The sequence below is a fragment of the Myotis yumanensis genome, unplaced genomic scaffold, assembly GCF_028538775.1.
Source record: "Myotis yumanensis isolate MYYU_CA2020_CCGP unplaced genomic scaffold, mMyoYum1.0.hap1 SCAF_5, whole genome shotgun sequence".
Lineage (NCBI taxonomy): Eukaryota > Metazoa > Chordata > Mammalia > Chiroptera > Vespertilionidae > Myotis > Myotis yumanensis.
The window spans coordinates 15108122-15125948 of NW_027223756.1; the positions used below are offsets into that span (position 1 = coordinate 15108122).

The 17827-nt window shown below is 45.9% G+C and overlaps 1 protein-coding gene across 4 annotated transcripts in view; it reads left to right on the top strand.

The window, feature by feature from the left end:
- The window catches only part of EBF1 (EBF transcription factor 1), a 390606-nt gene extending 373907 nt beyond the window's left edge, over positions 1 to 16699 (top strand). For all 4 annotated transcript variants that reach the window (XM_070414505.1, XM_070414506.1, XM_070414507.1 and 1 more), the window contains 5 exons: positions 163 to 228; positions 1140 to 1317; positions 1885 to 2064; positions 5738 to 5932; positions 13518 to 16699. In XM_070414505.1, coding sequence (XP_070270606.1) covers positions 163 to 228; positions 1140 to 1317; positions 1885 to 2064; positions 5738 to 5932; positions 13518 to 13549 — 651 coding nt within the window. In that variant the 3' untranslated portion in view covers positions 13550 to 16699. The remainder of the gene's footprint in view (positions 1 to 162; positions 229 to 1139; positions 1318 to 1884; positions 2065 to 5737; positions 5933 to 13517) is intronic.
- Positions 16700 to 17827: the final 1128 nt, after the last annotated feature.

Consider the following 17827-nt stretch of genomic DNA (forward strand, 5'->3'; position numbering starts at 1 on the left):
GACTCGATTAAGTGTGTATGTGAACAGGGACAAATTGGTGATTTAGCACCATTCGGGGGTTCCCGGAGCTACTGCCTTCAGAGCAGTGCCTTGGCAGAGAGTGGCCAGGATAAGGACAACCTGCTTTCACTCAGAGGCCTGTGTCTGCTTCTCTCCCAATAGGAAGTCATACTCAAGAGGGCTGCGGACCTGGTGGAAGCGCTGTATGGGATGCCACACAACAACCAGGTGAGCGAATGGGGCCTCCAACCTATGTGGGCTCCACATTCAATGTAAGGTCTCAGATTCCTTGGTGTAATAGAAACGTATGGAAACTATAAAAGTTCCTTGCACAGAGTTCAGTGTTTAAGCCATTCAGACACATCACGTTGCAAAGCCATTCAATTCTTCTTCTTTTGTAAAATTTTTTATTGCCTTTTCTACTATGATCATTTTCCTTACCCGAAGAGGCATTCTGTTTAAAACGAAATCTTCTGTGGGAATGTACTTCATGATGCAGGGAGAGAGTTACTGCTGCTTTATTTTATTCCTCAGGGTTTTCAAGCCAATTGAGGAGGGAAAAAAAGGGTTTAATTTCTTCTCCTAAAAAGTATAACAAGATCTGAATATAACTGTCTTCCTCTATTTCCTAGAGCACATCCTTGTATGAGGATGCTAGTATGAGTCAGACAAATGATTCACTCTTTTTGTGCCACCTGAGTCAATGTGCAGGGAACACAGTCCCACTAATACTCAGGGACCCAGAGAGTCATCTACAACCTGCCCTAAACTTCAGCAGGAGAAGGGGCTGCAGTGTGTGTGTGTGGTGTTTAGCCTCGCGTTCCTGTGTGTTCCCAGGGCGCTGTCAAAGACTGTGAGGTGGTATGGAGGGAAGGCTTCGATAATGGGCTTCCCAAGTCAGACAGACAGGGCTCTGCAGCCCAACTCTGTCCTTAAATAGGTGAGTTCCCCCATTTGTGATATGGGGGTGATGATGAAGAGACTAACCCTGAAGGTTTGCAGAGACGGGTGCAGAAGTTAATGCCATTATCCATGGGAAGCCATGGGAAGCCCGGAGCATGGTCCACAGTGAGCCCCTGACTGTGGCGTCACTGGGGTGTGATGGGGTAGCTAATGGGGGTGCTCCTCTTACTTTCCAGGAGATTATTCTGAAGAGAGCGGCTGACATCGCAGAGGCCCTATACAGTGTCCCCCGCAACCACAGTCAGCTCCCAGCCCTCACTAACACTTCCGTCCACGCGGGCATGATGGGTGTGAATTCCTTCAGTGGACAACTGGCCGTGAATGTCTCCGAGGCCTCGCAGGCCACCAATCAGGGTCAGGAGCCTGCTCTTCTTCCTCTCTGTCCCCCTGTCCCTTCCAAACCTGAAGCTACAAACCAAAAGGGGAGATTCCTCGCCAGCGTGCATCAGGCACTATTGTGGCATTTTGTCAGGGAAGCTGGTAGAAGGGGCTGTAGAGATGCGTGCCTGGAGCCACCGCTGCACCAGACTTCTCACCATCAACCAAGAGTGACAGACCGCAAAGAGGGCGGGAATTACAGTTCTGAGGGGCCAAAGCACAGCGTTCGAAACCAGGGAATAGGAACCTGTTCACTTCAGGGTACATCTTGTAAATTGGGATTTATTTCTGCTCCAAAATGATGATTTATGGGCCCTGCATTGCCACTTCTCAGGGCCCTGCTAAGTATTTATGACCGCCTAAGAAATGTGCCTTTGCTGGCTTCCCATTTTAATCAGAGCCAGCACCACCAGCCCCTCCCATGAATCACCAACCCCTTTCCTCCAGGGCACGGCATGGGGACAGCCATTCCCTGCCCTGTCTTTCAGGACTGCCACCCACCTGGACGCCACCCTCACCCCTGGTTTTGTCCCCACCCCTCAGGTTTCACCCGCAACTCAAGCAGCGTTTCACCACACGGATACGTGCCGAGCACCACCCCCCAGCAGACCAACTATAACTCCGTCACCACGAGCATGAATGGATACGGCACAGCCGCCATGTCCAATTTGGGTGGCTCCCCGACCTTCCTCAACGGCTCGGCTGCCAACTCGCCCTATGCCAGTAAGTACAGATGTGTGTCCTGTGCTTTCTGCAGGGAACTCAGCATTGTGCTGTGTGGCTCTCTGGGCCGTGCCCTGCCAGCCCAGCATTGACCCAGGTGATGCTGGGGGCAGCACTGTTTCCATTAGACACATCTGCCTCCCCTCTCTCCCCCCAGAACCGCCCTAACCATCAGAACTTTGCTGCAACCCAAAGCAGCAGTATGATATTATAGCAAGAACCCAAGCCTGGAATCAGATGGAGACGGGTCACTAACTGGTGGCCCCGGGAAAGCTGATCCCCTCTCCAAGTCTCAGTTTTTTGGTCTGTAAAATGGAGGGGAACTAGCCTCCATCCCAGAGAGCTGTTGTGAGACTTTGATAAAAGAATGCATGCCATCAGTTGTCCCTGGTGCCTGACCCATGAGAGGCACATGCAGTGAATCTAAGTACTGATCATAATGATAATAGTGAGAGGGGCAGGTAATATAGCACAGTAACAATAGTCTAAAACATAAACTCTCTTCCTTTAGGAATATGACTCCTTTGTTTTTAGTGCCTAAAAACAACACAACTTTATTACCTTGAGTTCTAGAGGTCAGAGGTCGACAATGGGTTGGCAGGACTGGGTTCCTTCTGGTGGCTCTGGGAGGACTCTGATTTCCTTTGTTGTTTTAATGGTTGGAATTTTTTTCCCCTTTGTGTTTGATATGCACTTAAAAAAAACAACACTTTATTTTTTCCAAAAACCTGGCACAGGAAACACACACAGACACAAGAAATGTTCTTGGCTCTTGTCTTAAAGAAGTGTACCTTAGGATATTTTTCTTGTGCCACATTTAGATTGCACCTAAAAAGCCTTAATGATGTCTCTACATTCTCTTGGTCTCCCTCTGAGGATATTTATATAGACAACCAAGTTCATCTTGGACGATGTGCATGACTCTTGTTGTGTGAAATGTGGCCAAACTCTTAGGCATTTGTAGGAAGATAGGATGATAGAAGATGTATTGTTCAATGAAAGAATATTCATGATTTTTTTAAAATGAGGTTTAGCTAAAAATACTGAAAGTGATGCTGTCTCTTACGGTGGAAATGTGGAGAGTGCTAATCCTTGGAAAGTTTCAAAGTTATTTCTGAAAGCAATATTTAGGGCCTTTTGTTTTCTGGGCTCATCAGCTTGAATTTAGAATTTCCCTCTCCAATAACCCGCTTACATTATGTCTGTCTGCTCGAGAGTCGACGTTGAGGGCCAGTTCCACATAGATTTTGATTCATGGGAAGGTTGTTTCTCATAGATCTATCAGTTCAGTGTTCTCCCATCTATTCAATCAGAAAATGTTTCCATCATGACCTGAAAATTAAAAGGTGGCACTCTTAATTAAATCAATAAACTAATTGCTATATGGTAGCAATTCAATTTAAGGGCTTGGATTGCTCCGTCTTCTCAAGCCCGTGCAGACACCGAGCGACTTCAGCCTGAGATTGCATCTGTCAGCCCGGGAAACTTCGAACACTTAATTTCCATTAATTGATTTCCTTAGTGCTCACAAATATAGTATTAAATTCTCAAATAAGCTCTCAGATGGGACGGTTTCATCTGCATAAATGCAAATAAAACAATAAACACCAAGCCCAGCAGATTCAAATTTTTGCTTCCATAAGACTTAATTATTCATAAACCACTCATGTTGAAAAATCCCTCGCAGGATAAAAAAAAAAGTAAAATAAGACATTCCACTGGTGAGCACACTTTCTGGTGTGCTGGCTGGTAACTAATAATGTTGTAACAAATGGAACTGCTTGACTATCTCTCACCCCTCTCTCTGCTCACACTCCCCACCCCTAAATACACATCACAATCTTATTTGCCAATGAGATTAATTGCCTTCCTCGGTGAACCAGCAGGATTTCAAGTCTAGGAATATTTAAAAACCAAACCTCCAGTGTAGGGGTTTTGCAATTTAAATGGGTGTTATTATTGAGCATATTTTCACATTTACAAATCCTAAGAGGTGTATAAAAATGCTGGCCTCATTAAAAGAAAAAGTACAGTTTAGGAAATGTTTGTGGAAACTCCGAGGATGGCGGCTCTGTGTTCTGCTATAAAAAGCATTCAGTGCCTTCGATTGTGTGCCACCGAGAACCCATTGCGAGGGGTCACTTCCCCACTGGCAACTGCTGCCTATGACAAATTTGATTCCCACCTCCTTAACTTTCTCAAGTCAATAGGCCAAGGGTAAGCCCACCTCCGCAGCCCCTGCGAGTCTGGTGGGCTCCTGGGAGGGGAGCCTTTTCTCCTGGCTCTCTTTTTACTCTGCAGGATAGTGTGGTAGAAAGAGCACTGAGTTGGGGTGAGGCTCCTGGCTTCACCGTTCTAGCTATCGCCCTTGGGCAAGTCACACTACTGTTTTCTGAGTTTCAGCTGGCTCCACTTGCTCAAGCGTAAAAAGATGTAATAGGCCCCAACTTAACTTGCTTGGCCAATGACATAAGCTGAAAAAGATGAGAAGATGTCTTCTGAATGATAAAGCAATATATAATGTTCATGACATAATATGAGAAATAACACAGTAGAAGGAAGTACCTAGAATTTGAATTAAGTGCCTGGGAATCACTGGACAGCATTCATACTTTTCCCAGGAGAGGACGGAGCCAGAAGGGGAATAGATGGAAATACTAGTCTTGAGTGTAGAGGACTTAGAGGGTGCAACATCTCTGTCTCCTAAAGTAATCAAGAGATGATTAGCGACCAGCAAAAGATGAGAGAACTGTTGTTGGTAGAGAAGGTGTGTCTCCCAAACTCTTTCGTATTCCCAAGCAGCTAGGTGTTCTTTCTCTCTGAATTGCACATGTCAGTTCTCCCATCATTGATAATCCACATCCCCACTCCTACCAGACTGGGAGTATTTACATAAGACTCCTCCTATCATACTGCTTGTTAATTCACAAACATTTACATTCCACTTCACGGGGTATAGAGGGGATGTGGAATGTTGACTTGTAGTTCTGCATGAGCTACAAAGGTTTCACGTGACAGATGGGTAGGAGGCAAGATGGACAAATAGACTATCTCTGTGTCGTGGAGCATCAAGGTACAATCATATTCTTAAGGAACCCATACCATCATGGGGAGGAAAGGGACCCACACATACACACCTCCTGCTGTCAGTGCCTGCAGTTGGAATACTGGTGTTGCCTTCAGTCACCCTTCCTCCTCACACCCTCTCATTCCAGCAGTCACCATGTACTCTCAGGCTGGCCTCCTTCTACCTCATATCCCCAACCCCTTTGCTAGAACCTCAGGTTAGGCTCCACCAGGAATACTTTCCCTGACACCTCCTCTACGAAGCCTTCTCTGGTTTCCCTTTCCTACCTCTACAGAGTTGGCCAGGCTCACTTTTTGTTGGTATTTTGTGCTACCCTAACCCTTGTAAGAGCACGTTGTTCCCTGGCCTGGGGCACCCAGTGCCTAGCATGCTCCTGGCACATAGTAGACACACAATAAACACAAAGGAGATCACCACCAACAGAAGGTACCACGTGCCAAGTACCTGTACCAATGATGAAAGCAGACCAGCTCCTGCGCGTTCAGGGAAGGCCCAGGCTGGGGGGGGGGGGGGGGCAGTCTGAACCACCTTGTGTTGGGATGCCAGGAGAGCTGCTAATCTCTGCTTTCCCATTGCCTCTCCCAGTCGTGCCATCCAGCCCCACCATGGCCTCTTCCACAAGCCTCCCCTCCAACTGCAGCAGCTCCTCCGGCATCTTCTCCTTCTCACCAGCCAACATGGTCTCAGCCGTGAAACAGAAGAGTGCTTTCGCACCAGTCGTCAGACCCCAGACCTCCCCGCCTCCCACCTGCACCAGCACCAACGGGAACAGCCTGCAAGGTAAGCCCCAGGCCCCACCGGGCCAACCAGATGCCCGACTCCATCCTCCCAGGCCTGAAGCAGATGTGTCTCTGCTGCTAAGGGAACCAGCTTCTCTGTGCCCTCATCTCTTCTGTTCTTTGTGTTCACTGGCCCTGGCCCCAGCCCTCTGCTGGGCTTGCCTGAGCAGCCCTCTTTCCAACTCCAGGAATTCTGCTCAGGCCCTGGATTTGCTCGAGAATACTGATTCTGTTTACTAATGCCACCGTTTTTCTTTCTCCTCTTTCATTCCCTGTGGTCGCCATAATCAGACCAGTCTTTTGTGGACTCTAGCAAGTTCTCCACCGCAGGGTCTCTCCCGGGACTGGCCTTCTCCTGAAGTAGGTCACTCAACCTTCCCTTCCTGTTGGCTGTGTCAGAGTGAACGTGTGTGGGGCTGATAACGGGGAGGGGCTGAGCCACAGCCTGATCAGAGCCCTGACATGAGAGCAGCATAGGACAAAAGCTCAAGACTGGCAACCCCAAACCCCAAACCACCACTGGAGTATTCATTAAAATTGTTCAATCTCTTCCCTATCATGGAATATAGAAAACAGAGTCACCAAGAGTTAAAGTGACCTTTTTGTTCATTGAGAAAAATAACAGCCACATTTTCAAAACAAGTCCACCACTTCTTACATTTTTCTCATGTGCTGGTTTCGTGGCGTGGACCTGCACCACCTCATTCTTTTTCCCACAGCAGGGTTGTGCGATAGGTACTCACAGTCAAAGTGCATGATCTCCAAAAGCTGGTTTGGCCGAAGCTGGTTTCCAACTCAGGCTCAGAAATTCATCTCCTCTTTCCATCTCCCAGGCACTGTACTCCTCGGGGGGCTGGGGTGTAAAACAGATGTGTCCAGGGTTCCTAAGGCAGCTGGCAGAGAAATATCATCAATTAAATGATCTGCTACCATTTGTTCAGCACACAAGAGGCATGTGCTAAAGACTGAGCATGCTTTGTCTTACTTGATCCCCACATCTTCCTGATGAAATATGAGGACTATTATGGTCTCCGTTGTACAGATGGTAACACTGAAGCATAAGGAGAGTAAATACCTGCTCACAGGCCTAGCCAGTAAACTGTGGGGATGAATGTAAACCCAGGGTCTGTGGCCCTAACCCCTGGCCTACACAGCTCCCTATGGTGCCTCCCTTCAGTGGTTGTCACACTCCTGGTCACTGATGGAGGGCAGCAGACTTGTTTGGGACTTCTCAGCCCTGTTTCTTATGTATAAATGCATGTATATTTATTTATATTCATATATACATGTACTCTGTGCTGGACACTTTACCTTGACGCAACCTTACGTTGATTCTGAAAACCCTGAGGTCAGTACTATCCCCATTGTAGAGATGGGGAAATTAAGGCCCAGTTTGCTCAAGGTCACACAGGTAGTACTGAGCACCTTTCCATGCCATGCTGAGCAAGGCAGGAGAAAGAAGGGGTGGCAAATGGGGATTTGGCCCAGGTTTTAGAACTTCTGGATTCAGGGAACATCTGGTAGTATAGGGGTGTGTGTAATGATGAGAGGGCTTCAAGACAGCGACACATACTACATTTGTGAATTTGTCCCCTGCCCCCTCCCCCCAGGGTGTTTCTGCGCAGACTCCAGAAGTACCGAGATTCCTCCCTACTTCTGGTTATCCACCACCTCTCTGTCCAAGATGCAGAGTGTGGAGGGTTTCAGGGTAACTCGGGAGTGCACTGCCTTTCCTTCTGATTGAGCATGTGTCCAGGAGATTCCTGTCGGTGGTTTTTGTTTTTCTGACACTGTCATGGACCAAACGTCCCTACTTTTGGGGGGTGGCTGTGGGGGAGGTATGAGTAGAGAAATTAAAAGTCAATTCTGATGCCATCCTCCATCCTACCCCTGCCTGCTCCACTCCCAACCAAGACATGCACCTGGAAGGGCCCCCGCACACCCTCTGCACACAGTCCAGGAAGCTCCTGCGTGGGGCCTGGGTCTCCCTGAGCAAGGTGGCAGTCAGACTCTGGGCTCCTAGAACTAGAACCAAAGAATTACTTCATCTTTCGCTTTCTGAATCCCACTTCTTCTGTAGAAAAGGACATGGTGGGTTGTAGAATTGCAGGCAAGAATCTCTGGCGTGTTACATTCCTCCCCCTCCTTCTCATCGTTACAGTAACCCCTGCTTCTATTGGACCCCCCTAGTTTAGGACTGTGATCATTAAGACAGGACAAGTGACACAGGAGGAGTTGGTTAAATAAATTGACCATGTAAACAAGATTAGAGGTGACACACTTAGGCTGCTTAAGTATTTTAAAGGCCTATTACCTCCAACCACCACTCTGCTAATTGTACCTCATCCTGTTTTTTTCTATAAAGCCAACTTCTTAAAGGTCTTATCCCCAGCATCCCTTCTTTAGCCTCTGCTAGTGACCGAAGCCTGGCTCTTCCCCGAGAAAGAAGCACAGCAGCCTCACATGATGGTGGTTATGATGGTCACAGCCACTCACATGGGAGAGCTTGATCCCAGCCTGGCTTCTGCATTATCTCAACCTCCCCACCACCCTTTGATATAGACTGTTTATTGTCCCCATTTTACAGATGCAGAAACTGAGACTTACAGCCAAGATAGCTCACTGAGTGTTACACAGCTGGCAAGGAGGCAGACGGACCATTGTAAATCCTTATGCTCTATGGCTACACTGTAGTCAAGCCTCTGGGTTAGGCCCATGTAGACTACACCGTCCTGACCTTAAAAAGTTTCCTGTATGAAGATCAGTGCAACAAACACCACAGGAATGAAGGCAGGTCTGCCTGGGGGGAGGCTGGGCACCATGCTGCAGAAGCTCAAAGGGAAAGGTTAGGGAGCGTGCCTACCAGCCTACTGGAGGGGTTGCCTATGAAATGGACCGTGGGTGAAGGGCAGGTAGGATTCGGGCCAAGGGACATGGAGGAAGGGGCACTGAAGCAGAAGGATTAGGGAAACCTGAGTCAGAGAGTCATGTGCAGTCACCAGGAAGCCCCTCAGTACCCTGGTGCACGAAGCCAAGAAGCAGGGAGAAGGTTGACAAGGAAGTCCTTAACAGGAAGTCATTCGCTCCATTCTTTACATACATCTGACCACTCACAGTTTCTACTATGATCCCAGCTGGCTTTCTCTCCCAAGGAGGCAAGACCTTTGACAATTTACCGCACGTCTTGAGAAATTTTTTAGGACAAGGTGACTCTTAATCTCAGTCCTTCCAGAGCCTCACACGATGTTCTGCTAAAAACCGGTTTCCATGTTGTGGGGAAACACGTCTAGAAAATGGTCTTTACTGGACTGCTGTCTTGGAGATCCATAATGCACCTAAGTGCATGAAGGGCCCTGAGACATCCTGCAGCCAAACAAACAAATGTTTCCTAAGCTTCTTTGCCCACAGAACCCTTTTCCGAATGTTAAAACCAGCGGACATCCATAAAAAACTTGGGGAAATGTGGAGACATCTTCCCTTCTTTTCTAGAGAAAGTCATTGATAAGTCCCAACGCCAGACTCCCCGGCGTGCCGCTCTCATAGGGCAGACTTGAGTCACCTAGCCTGCTCATTGTCCTGAGACATCCTCCCCTCCCCTTCTCCCAAAGCCACGGCCCCCCGAGCAGGGGTTCTCTGCAATCTCAGGCCTCAGAGGAAGGATTCATTAATCGGGAGAGGGGCAGCCCAGAGAAGGCTGTCACCGCGCCATTGTTTATCTCCCCCCGCCCCCCACCCAGTGTAGTGATTTTAAACCCTAACCAAGTCCCTGACAATCTGGGCAGCAAAAAGTTAAAAATGAAAGGCCGGCTGTGGCTGGTGCTCTCAGTGGTTAGAGCGTCGACCCGCACACTGAAGGGTTGTGGGTTTGATTCTTGGTCAAGGACACGTACCTGGGTGGCAGGTTCACTCCCTGTCCCTAGTCTGGGCACGTCAGGAGGCAACCAGTCGATGTGTTTCTCTCTTCTCTCTTTCTCCCCTGTCCACTCTCTCTGAAGAGCAAAGGAAAAAATATTCTCAAGTGAGAAAAACAAAACAAAACATACATATAAGATATATAAAACAAAAGGCCAGAACACCCACATACTGAGATTTTTCTTCCCCTGCTTGGCTGAAACTCAGACCGGCCAGGCCCACCCGACTTGGGGTGCCATGCGGTCCAGTAGTGAACCCTGTGGAATTGTCTTTTTTTTTTTTTTTTTTTTTTGAGCACGTGTACTCAAATTTGAGACCTACTCAAATTTGTGTAAGTCTTTCCTCACTCTATTCCTGGTTAGCTCCTAATTCTTACTCAGACAGTGGTTCAAGGAAGCCCACACTTCAAAGTCCCCCAGCTCTGCAAAACTTTCTATTTTGTTTTGTTCTTATCAAACGTGAAAACTGTACTGAAAAAAAAAAAAAAAAAGCAATGCCTTTCAAACCACTAGTCCTACGGGCTCCTGTCACTGGACATGGTTGCCCAGCTGCCGGGGAGGATGGCAGTGCCCTCGGTCTTGTGATAAGTTTGGCCGTGGGGCTCTCAGCCTGTCATGTCCTCATGGAAATCTTGGGTAAGTCAACATGCCAGCGGCGTTTCTGGAACATTCCAAGCTTCAGACACCCAGCCCTCTCACCCACATTAGCAATCCTGAGGATTGCAGCACAGACACAGGAAAACGGCTCCTGGTAGCTCCGGGAGCACCCCTGCAGTCTGCCGTGAAGTTTATGAAACGACCTCTTTAGAGGTGTCTGAGCTCAGAGGCCACAAATGATGATGTTTTCCCCAAATGTACCCAACGGTAAGGGTTCTGCGCTGGACTTTAGGAAGTCGCAGGCGAGATATAGCGAGCTGTAACCCTGATGGCGTATGCAGAATTCTGGGTGTAGGTAACATGGGACTTCTGGAAAGAGGTCTGAGGGCCAGGGACGTGTGGCAGACCAAAGCCACCCACTGGATACCCTCAGACATGTTTGCTTGTTTGATTTTAATTATTTGCTAACCCTATGTAAACTGAGCTATTTAGTTTTTTAAATCCACACCTTTACCTTGTCTTGAAATAGCTCAGCTCAGCTCTGGTGGCTCGGAGCAGGCATTCCTGCACAGCGGCGTTTGGTGGGAGCCGAGTCCCTAGCCCCTCTAAAGAAGGTGTGCTCTGGGCGGAGTCACCTCAAGCCCTGTTCAGGGCACTTCGTCCCAGCCTGGGCTCTCGGGGCGCTGGAGTTGGCCATCCCTGCATTCCAGATTAAGAAGAGCTGTTAGCTATGGAGTAGCACACCAGTTAGCCTTGCTTTATAATGCTTAACATGGCCCTGGTGGAGGGTTAATCTAATTATCCTAACACATCATGCCAGGAACCAAACCACTGCTTAGATTTTTTTTTTTTTTTAGTTCTGCACATCCAAATGGGATTGTTTCAGGCCCCAGCTGATCAATGGTGGCTGAACCCATTGACCAAATTAGCAGGAAGCTTGTCAGTTTCCACTTTGCTTAGCACCATATTGACTCTGCCCTGCTACCTGGCTGTGCTGTGGGGGACCTGCCCTTCAATGCCAGGCACACAGTAGATTTGGGGGGGAGGCAGGAGGAGACTTGCTTCTTTTTGCCACAGGCTGAGAAAGGTCTGCCTTTGCAAAGGGTGCCTGGGCTCACCTCCAGCCTGGACAGAAAGGTCCTCATGGAGGTGGGGGTGCTGAGCGGTCACTACGTGGAGACCCCTACCCCTCATCTTTGGAGCTACAAACATCTTGAATTCTCAAGTGAAGGCTTGGATTGAAATATGGAGCTCCCTGTTCCAGTCAAATCGAGGGCTCAGTGGACTCTTAGGGGGACTGCATTTCCAACCGATCCCAACTCTTTGGGGGTTTAAGTTGGTCTGCATTTGGCAAGAGGCACTTCCTGTTTCTAAGAAAAATGGCTTTTGAGGGCTTAAGAAAAAGGCTCCAGGAGCTTTTGGACTGCAAACCGGCTCTTGCAAAACAACATTTGGATGATTTACGTGTAAATGAATCAGAAACATGTGGATTAAATTTCCTTGTGAATACAGATGGGTTTAAAAATTAACGGAAAAAGTGTTTGGCAAAATACTTATATTTTAATTGAATCTAAAATGTCAGGAGTGGGGGTGGGGAGGCACCGGGTGTGTGTGCCTCCTCCCTTTCCCCCCAACAGGGCTCCCCTCCCTCTGTGTATCTACTGCAGAGTTTGTGTTAATTGGGGTTCAGTGTGTTTTTTAATGGCACATTCCTCTAGGCATGAGATTTGGGAAATGAAAAGGGTCACTTCCTAGATGCAGTCATCACTGACAAGAACATTAATTTAAATGTAGAATTGCCAATAAAAAACAAAAAGCAATGACTTTCTCTGCTTGACCGCACGCTAAGCCACCATTGAGAGGCAATGATGGCCGCCCCTTGCTTCTAATGAAAGCATCGCTCTCATCTCCATGTATTTCAGAGCTGCCACCCTTACTAATTATGTTTCAGACACATCCCTGTATTCCTCACACCCATCATGTGAAGCGTGCTGGGTGGCAGGGTACCTATTTGATATCAGAGGAATCAGCCCAGAGAAGTTAAACAACTAACCCAAGATCACACAGCTCGGTCACACAGAAGGGATGGGTTAGAAAAAATAGCAGCTAATCCCTGTGAGATCTTGCCTAGGAGCTGAACAGGGGCCAGGCACTTCCCATATGTAGTTTTACTTAAATCTTCAACAAGCCGGGCAGTATCACAGCTCTGGCAAACGACGAGCTGCGTTTTCTAGCTGAGGACAAGAAGATACCTCAGGGGACCACACTCAGCAAGCAAGGAGCCCTGAGGTAGAAAGCTGGTCTATGGGATTCCCTGTGGCCTCCTAACTGAACACTGGGAGAGATTTTTGATGACCCTGACAGCCTTCCCTTTTCCCAGGATCTCACCCCAGCTTTCCAAGGCTACAGTTCTCTAGGGGCAGGTGCAGACCATTCTAGAAGCCTGGATGAAGCGGTGGTATAGGAGACATTCTGGAGTCTCATGCATACCTGCTTCCTCCTCCTTCTCCTCCTCCATGCGGTCTCCCAGCTTCACAGGCCCATGGACAAGGCCCGTGGCAGCTGCCGCTGCCTCTCCAGCGTGAAGGTGCTTGGGTTGCTGGCGCTGGCCTCAGTCTGGGAGCTAACAGAGCACAAAGACACCTATGGTGTTTTGTGGAAAGTGCTGGCAGTTGGGACGGACCAGGTTTTCATTCTAGATTCTGCAAGTGAAGGAGAGAGAAAAGAGTGACAAATCGAAAAATCTCACTGTTCTGCAAGGTTTGGGGCTGTGACTTCCCCAGCAGTATTCAAGCGATGCCCCTTCCCAGCGATGTTTTAAAATGGAAATCAGACTTGGAGGGGTGTTTAGAGTCTTCTGTTCTGTTCAAGACACATACCCAGGCTGGCATAGTAGTTATCGTTCTTAATCAAGTACCTGTACATTCCATACAAAAACTCATTCCTGGGAAGAGAAGAGCACTTTTGTGGTGAATAGTCAACCAACATAGTGGTGTGGGGGTGGTTTTTGTTGTTGTTGTTTTTCTGGGTGAGAAGTTTGGAGGCAAAACCATTGACTTTTGTCTTCTCTTTCCACAGCGATATCTGGCATGATTGTTCCTCCCATGTGAAAGAATTGCCTTGAAGAATTTTATTAATGAAGAGGTTGGATTCTGCTACAGAGAGTAATCTGATACAAGTCCCAGAGTGGAACTTTTAACTCAGGCCTTTTTCAGAGGAGTCACAATAACTGCAGATTTTTAAACAAACAATATCACCGACCTTGCAAATACTGAAGTTGGAAGGGATCTGTGAGTGCAGGGTGTTGGTTCAAGTTGTACCTCCCAGATGTTTGGGGGATATATTTATTCTGTGTTGATAAAAGCAAATCCTCTTTTTCTTTTCTTCCTTTTTTTTTTTTGAGCTTAACTCTGCCATCATTTGTCTTTTATAAACCGTAAAGCTGTATACAAGGGACACTATAAATAAGACCCCATGTTTTAATTTATGATGTTTTTAAAGCCCTGTAAAGGGAGAATGAAGTGGTGATATTTACAAAAAAGTTAAAAAAAGAAAAAAAGAAAAAAGAAAATTAAAAAAAAGCTTGTATGGGACAGAATAGGAATGCCAGTTAGATTTTTTAGAAAACTAAGAGTCGGCTTTTGCGCCTTAAAGCATATCAAATGGTAGTTAGCTCAGACAGTGCATTTTCAGTATCTAACTTAACATGCCACCCCTTAGCAGTGCAAGCTTATTTCTCTCTTTCCGTATCGTTGTCTTAAGTAACTGTGTAAATAAATGCAGCCTGGAGTCAAAAAGTGACCGTCACGTGATCACACGTTTCCCTTCAATACAAAAATCCAGTGCCTCTAGACAGATTGTTAAAAAACTGCAGATTTAAACCTGAGATCATTCTTGCTTTTAATTATGTCAACTTCGTCGGAAGCCGGTGGCCTCTTGAGAGCTTGGTGGCACACGGACTGTGTGAGAACCTCCTTCGAATCTTTATGGAACAGGGTCCAGGCACAGAATTCCACATTATGCCTCCAGTTATCAAGCCAAAATATCCTCTTACACCCCCGCCATTTACAAGGTAAAAGTTTACTCATCCTAAAGGGGACTTCCCACCAGGCCTCCCAAAGCTGACAAGGGCAAGATGGCAGGCATTTCCCATGACAGGGCCTCTCTCAGTGGCCCTACCCATTGGCAACATAGTAGATTAAAAGGATAGGTAAGTGCTTTGAAATTAAGAGGAAGAGGAATCTAGGAGAAAGGAGAAGTAGGTTGAGACCTCCCAAACATCACTTTCTGTTCTACGGCAATTTTTTGCTCTCATTATCTGGGAAGTGTTCTTAAAAATAAGAATTGATAGCAAAGATGCAGCGAAGCTATGAGGATGCATTTGCCTGATACTTTTTTTTTTCTTTGCGGTTGTGTTTTTGTATGTAGTTATAAATACTGTAGATTTTTTTGTGATTTTTTGCCAAAGTTGTTCTATTTATACATTTTAATGTCTTAAGACAGTTTTTCAATATCACAAAAAGATTTTACCGCATATTTTGCAAAGGAAAAAGAAGCTCACTACCTTTAGCTTGCACATACTTGCGAAGTTAATGAAGAGGCTTTCTGTTTCAAAGGGGATTTTGTAAAATATCCATATAAATAATGTATTTATCTTTGGAATTTGTACATTGCTTTCCCCTTCTTCCTTTTCCTCCCACCCCCAACTTATTTTATTGTGTATGTTTGCTATGTGAAAAAGTGCGTATTTGTTTGGTCACCTACAGTTGTATTAGCTGTTCCAATGTGATTTTTAAACATTTCATTTATAGTTATTTTTAGTATTGTTTTAAACCATGCTTCAATTTTTTTAAATTTCCACCCCAAAGCCATTGTCTATTTTTGTATTATTTGTAAGTTAAGAAGTTTTTTCCAATATATGGCAAAAAAGTAGCATATTATTCTTGTAGCATTTAGTTCTGTAGATTTTAAAAAAATGTATCCTTTGCTTTGGAAGCTTACAAAAACACACACCCCTAATGCTGTTTTACTCTATTAATATGCATGGAACCTCTCCCTCTGGAGTGACGCATTTTGTGCATTAAATTCGGGGGAGAAACTTCATAGAAATCAATGAACATTCTTTCTTAAGTCTGCTTGTATATTTCCTCTGTCTTTCACATAAATATAAACCAGCAGATTGGATGCCTTAACAATGCAAATCATATCCATTTCACTTGTACATTGTAAGTGTGCACCAGAACTGTCAGTCATCACTAACATTATAAGAAAAAAGAAAAAGAAAAAAAAAAGACAAAGAAATCGAAAAGCACAAAAGAACTGTTTTGTTACCTTAAGACAATGTAACTTTTTCTAGTAGAGCAAGAAATTTACAACAATGCTGCAACTGTGCATGCCCCCATATGGATTTTGCAATGGTTTTCACTAGACTATCAGAGTGCGATTTTTATGGGTTGGGGTGGGTGAGGGAGGGGAGTTGCGGGAGGGAAGGGAGGAGGGGAGGAAAGCTGATTTTTCATGGTGAGAAATAATAATGATGATTAATAATAATAATAATAAAAAAAACTGGAAAATGTAAGCAAGGTGGACGCATTGCTTCTCGGTACTCGGAAAGGCTGTCTGAATTCGTGTGGTAAGCGCTGGCCTGAAGAAGTGTACAATTTAAAGCCATATTTTGTCTGGTGAGCCCCTTAACTGTTTGTGAAGGGACAGTCGGCCGGTGAGGTGTCCGGCTCAGACCCTGACAACAAACGCCACCCATCTGTCAGCCATGTGTAGTGGTTAGAACTTCTCTTGAAAGTCCAAAGAGCCTTTAAAATATGTTTAATTTGTGTCTTGTTGCCTCTATTTATATTGATTAGATGAAAAGACGTTCTGGCCCTCTGACCCTCTTTCTCCTACACAAAACTTATACAAGTAAACGATGTTCCCCTAAATACAGAATATGGCTTTAAGAAGATGAAATAGAGAACTAAGATTTCAGTTTTGGGGGAAAAATACAGCTTCTGGATGACTGGATTGCATAACATGCCCTGGCCTCACATTGTACTAGAATGCAGCTTAACGAAGTCATCTCTAAATCTACTAACCTTTCACCTTCTTATCAAACTTTTTGAATAGACACACACTGTACAGTTCAATTGTTAGAGAACCTAACTACTGTAGAGATTGTTATAATTTTTTTTTTTTTTGCAAAAATTCAAGCTGTAAAAACTTTTCAACTTTCACAATATTTAATTAAAGTTACTTCCTGTCTGTGATGGCAGCTCCTAGTTGTGTATTCATTTCAATATTTCAGATGAGCCAAAGTCCAACATAATGTAAAAGGTCTGTGTTTGCAATTGTTCAGACCAGTGTTGACACCCAGAGAGAAGAAATTAGGGTAGTCCTGGGACACCCACTTTCTTTCCTTGTAAATCCTTGGGGATTTGCTAATCTGGGATGCAAATTGAACACGCACAGCGTACTGCTGCCCTCTGCTGGCAGCAGCTGGATGCACATGTGCCCTTGCTGGCCCACAGAGGTGCCCAGAGCCCCCCAAATTTCAACAGGCAAGCAATGAGAACCCCTGCTGTGACTGAGCTGTGAATCCAACACCTGGTCATTCTAGAACACCATCCTCCGTGCTACAAGTCTGAACCATGCTCTTCACATACAGCTGCTAATTAATCCCTGTGAGCCTTTTGCCCAATTAATTATGTGCCCTGGCTCATTGATGAGGAGGCGTGTGCGAACTCAGAACCTGCATGAGCCACAGTTTTAAATCCCATGTGGGTGAGACACGTTCCCTGTTGGGTGAAACCAAATCTTTGTGGAGTCGAACATTCCACAAACACCCGATAGGTCCACAATCCTGCAAAACTGTTTCGCTTTAAGTTTCATCATGATCATAAGTCTTCCCAATTGCACATTCAATGCTTTTCCTACTTTCCAGTTGTTGGATATGATAAGGTTAATGACGCTTGTAAAATGTCTGGAGAACTCAGCAAATAGGCCATAGACCAACAGACCCTAGGCGGGCAGAGCTAACAGGGTGTCACGCGGCCACTATCATGGTTATTTGTGCTGGGCAACGTGGTTGCACATTTGCTCTGGAATGGAGCCCAATGTGAGATGATGACAAAGTGTAACCAATTCACTTAATAAGTAGAGAAGCTGCCACCCTTTTCTTCAAAAGGGAATCTACGTTGATTAGTTTGGTCATTATACATATTTGGAATTCTATATTAGATGCAGGTCCCTGTATTAGATACAGAAGATAAAAAAAAAAATGAACAAGAGGCATCTGCCCTCAGGACGCTCACCATCTCAAACAAGACAAATGTATAGTCAAATAAAGTAGTCTAGAATGGTTAGAGTGAGACAGGCACGCCTCGGAATAAAAAAGA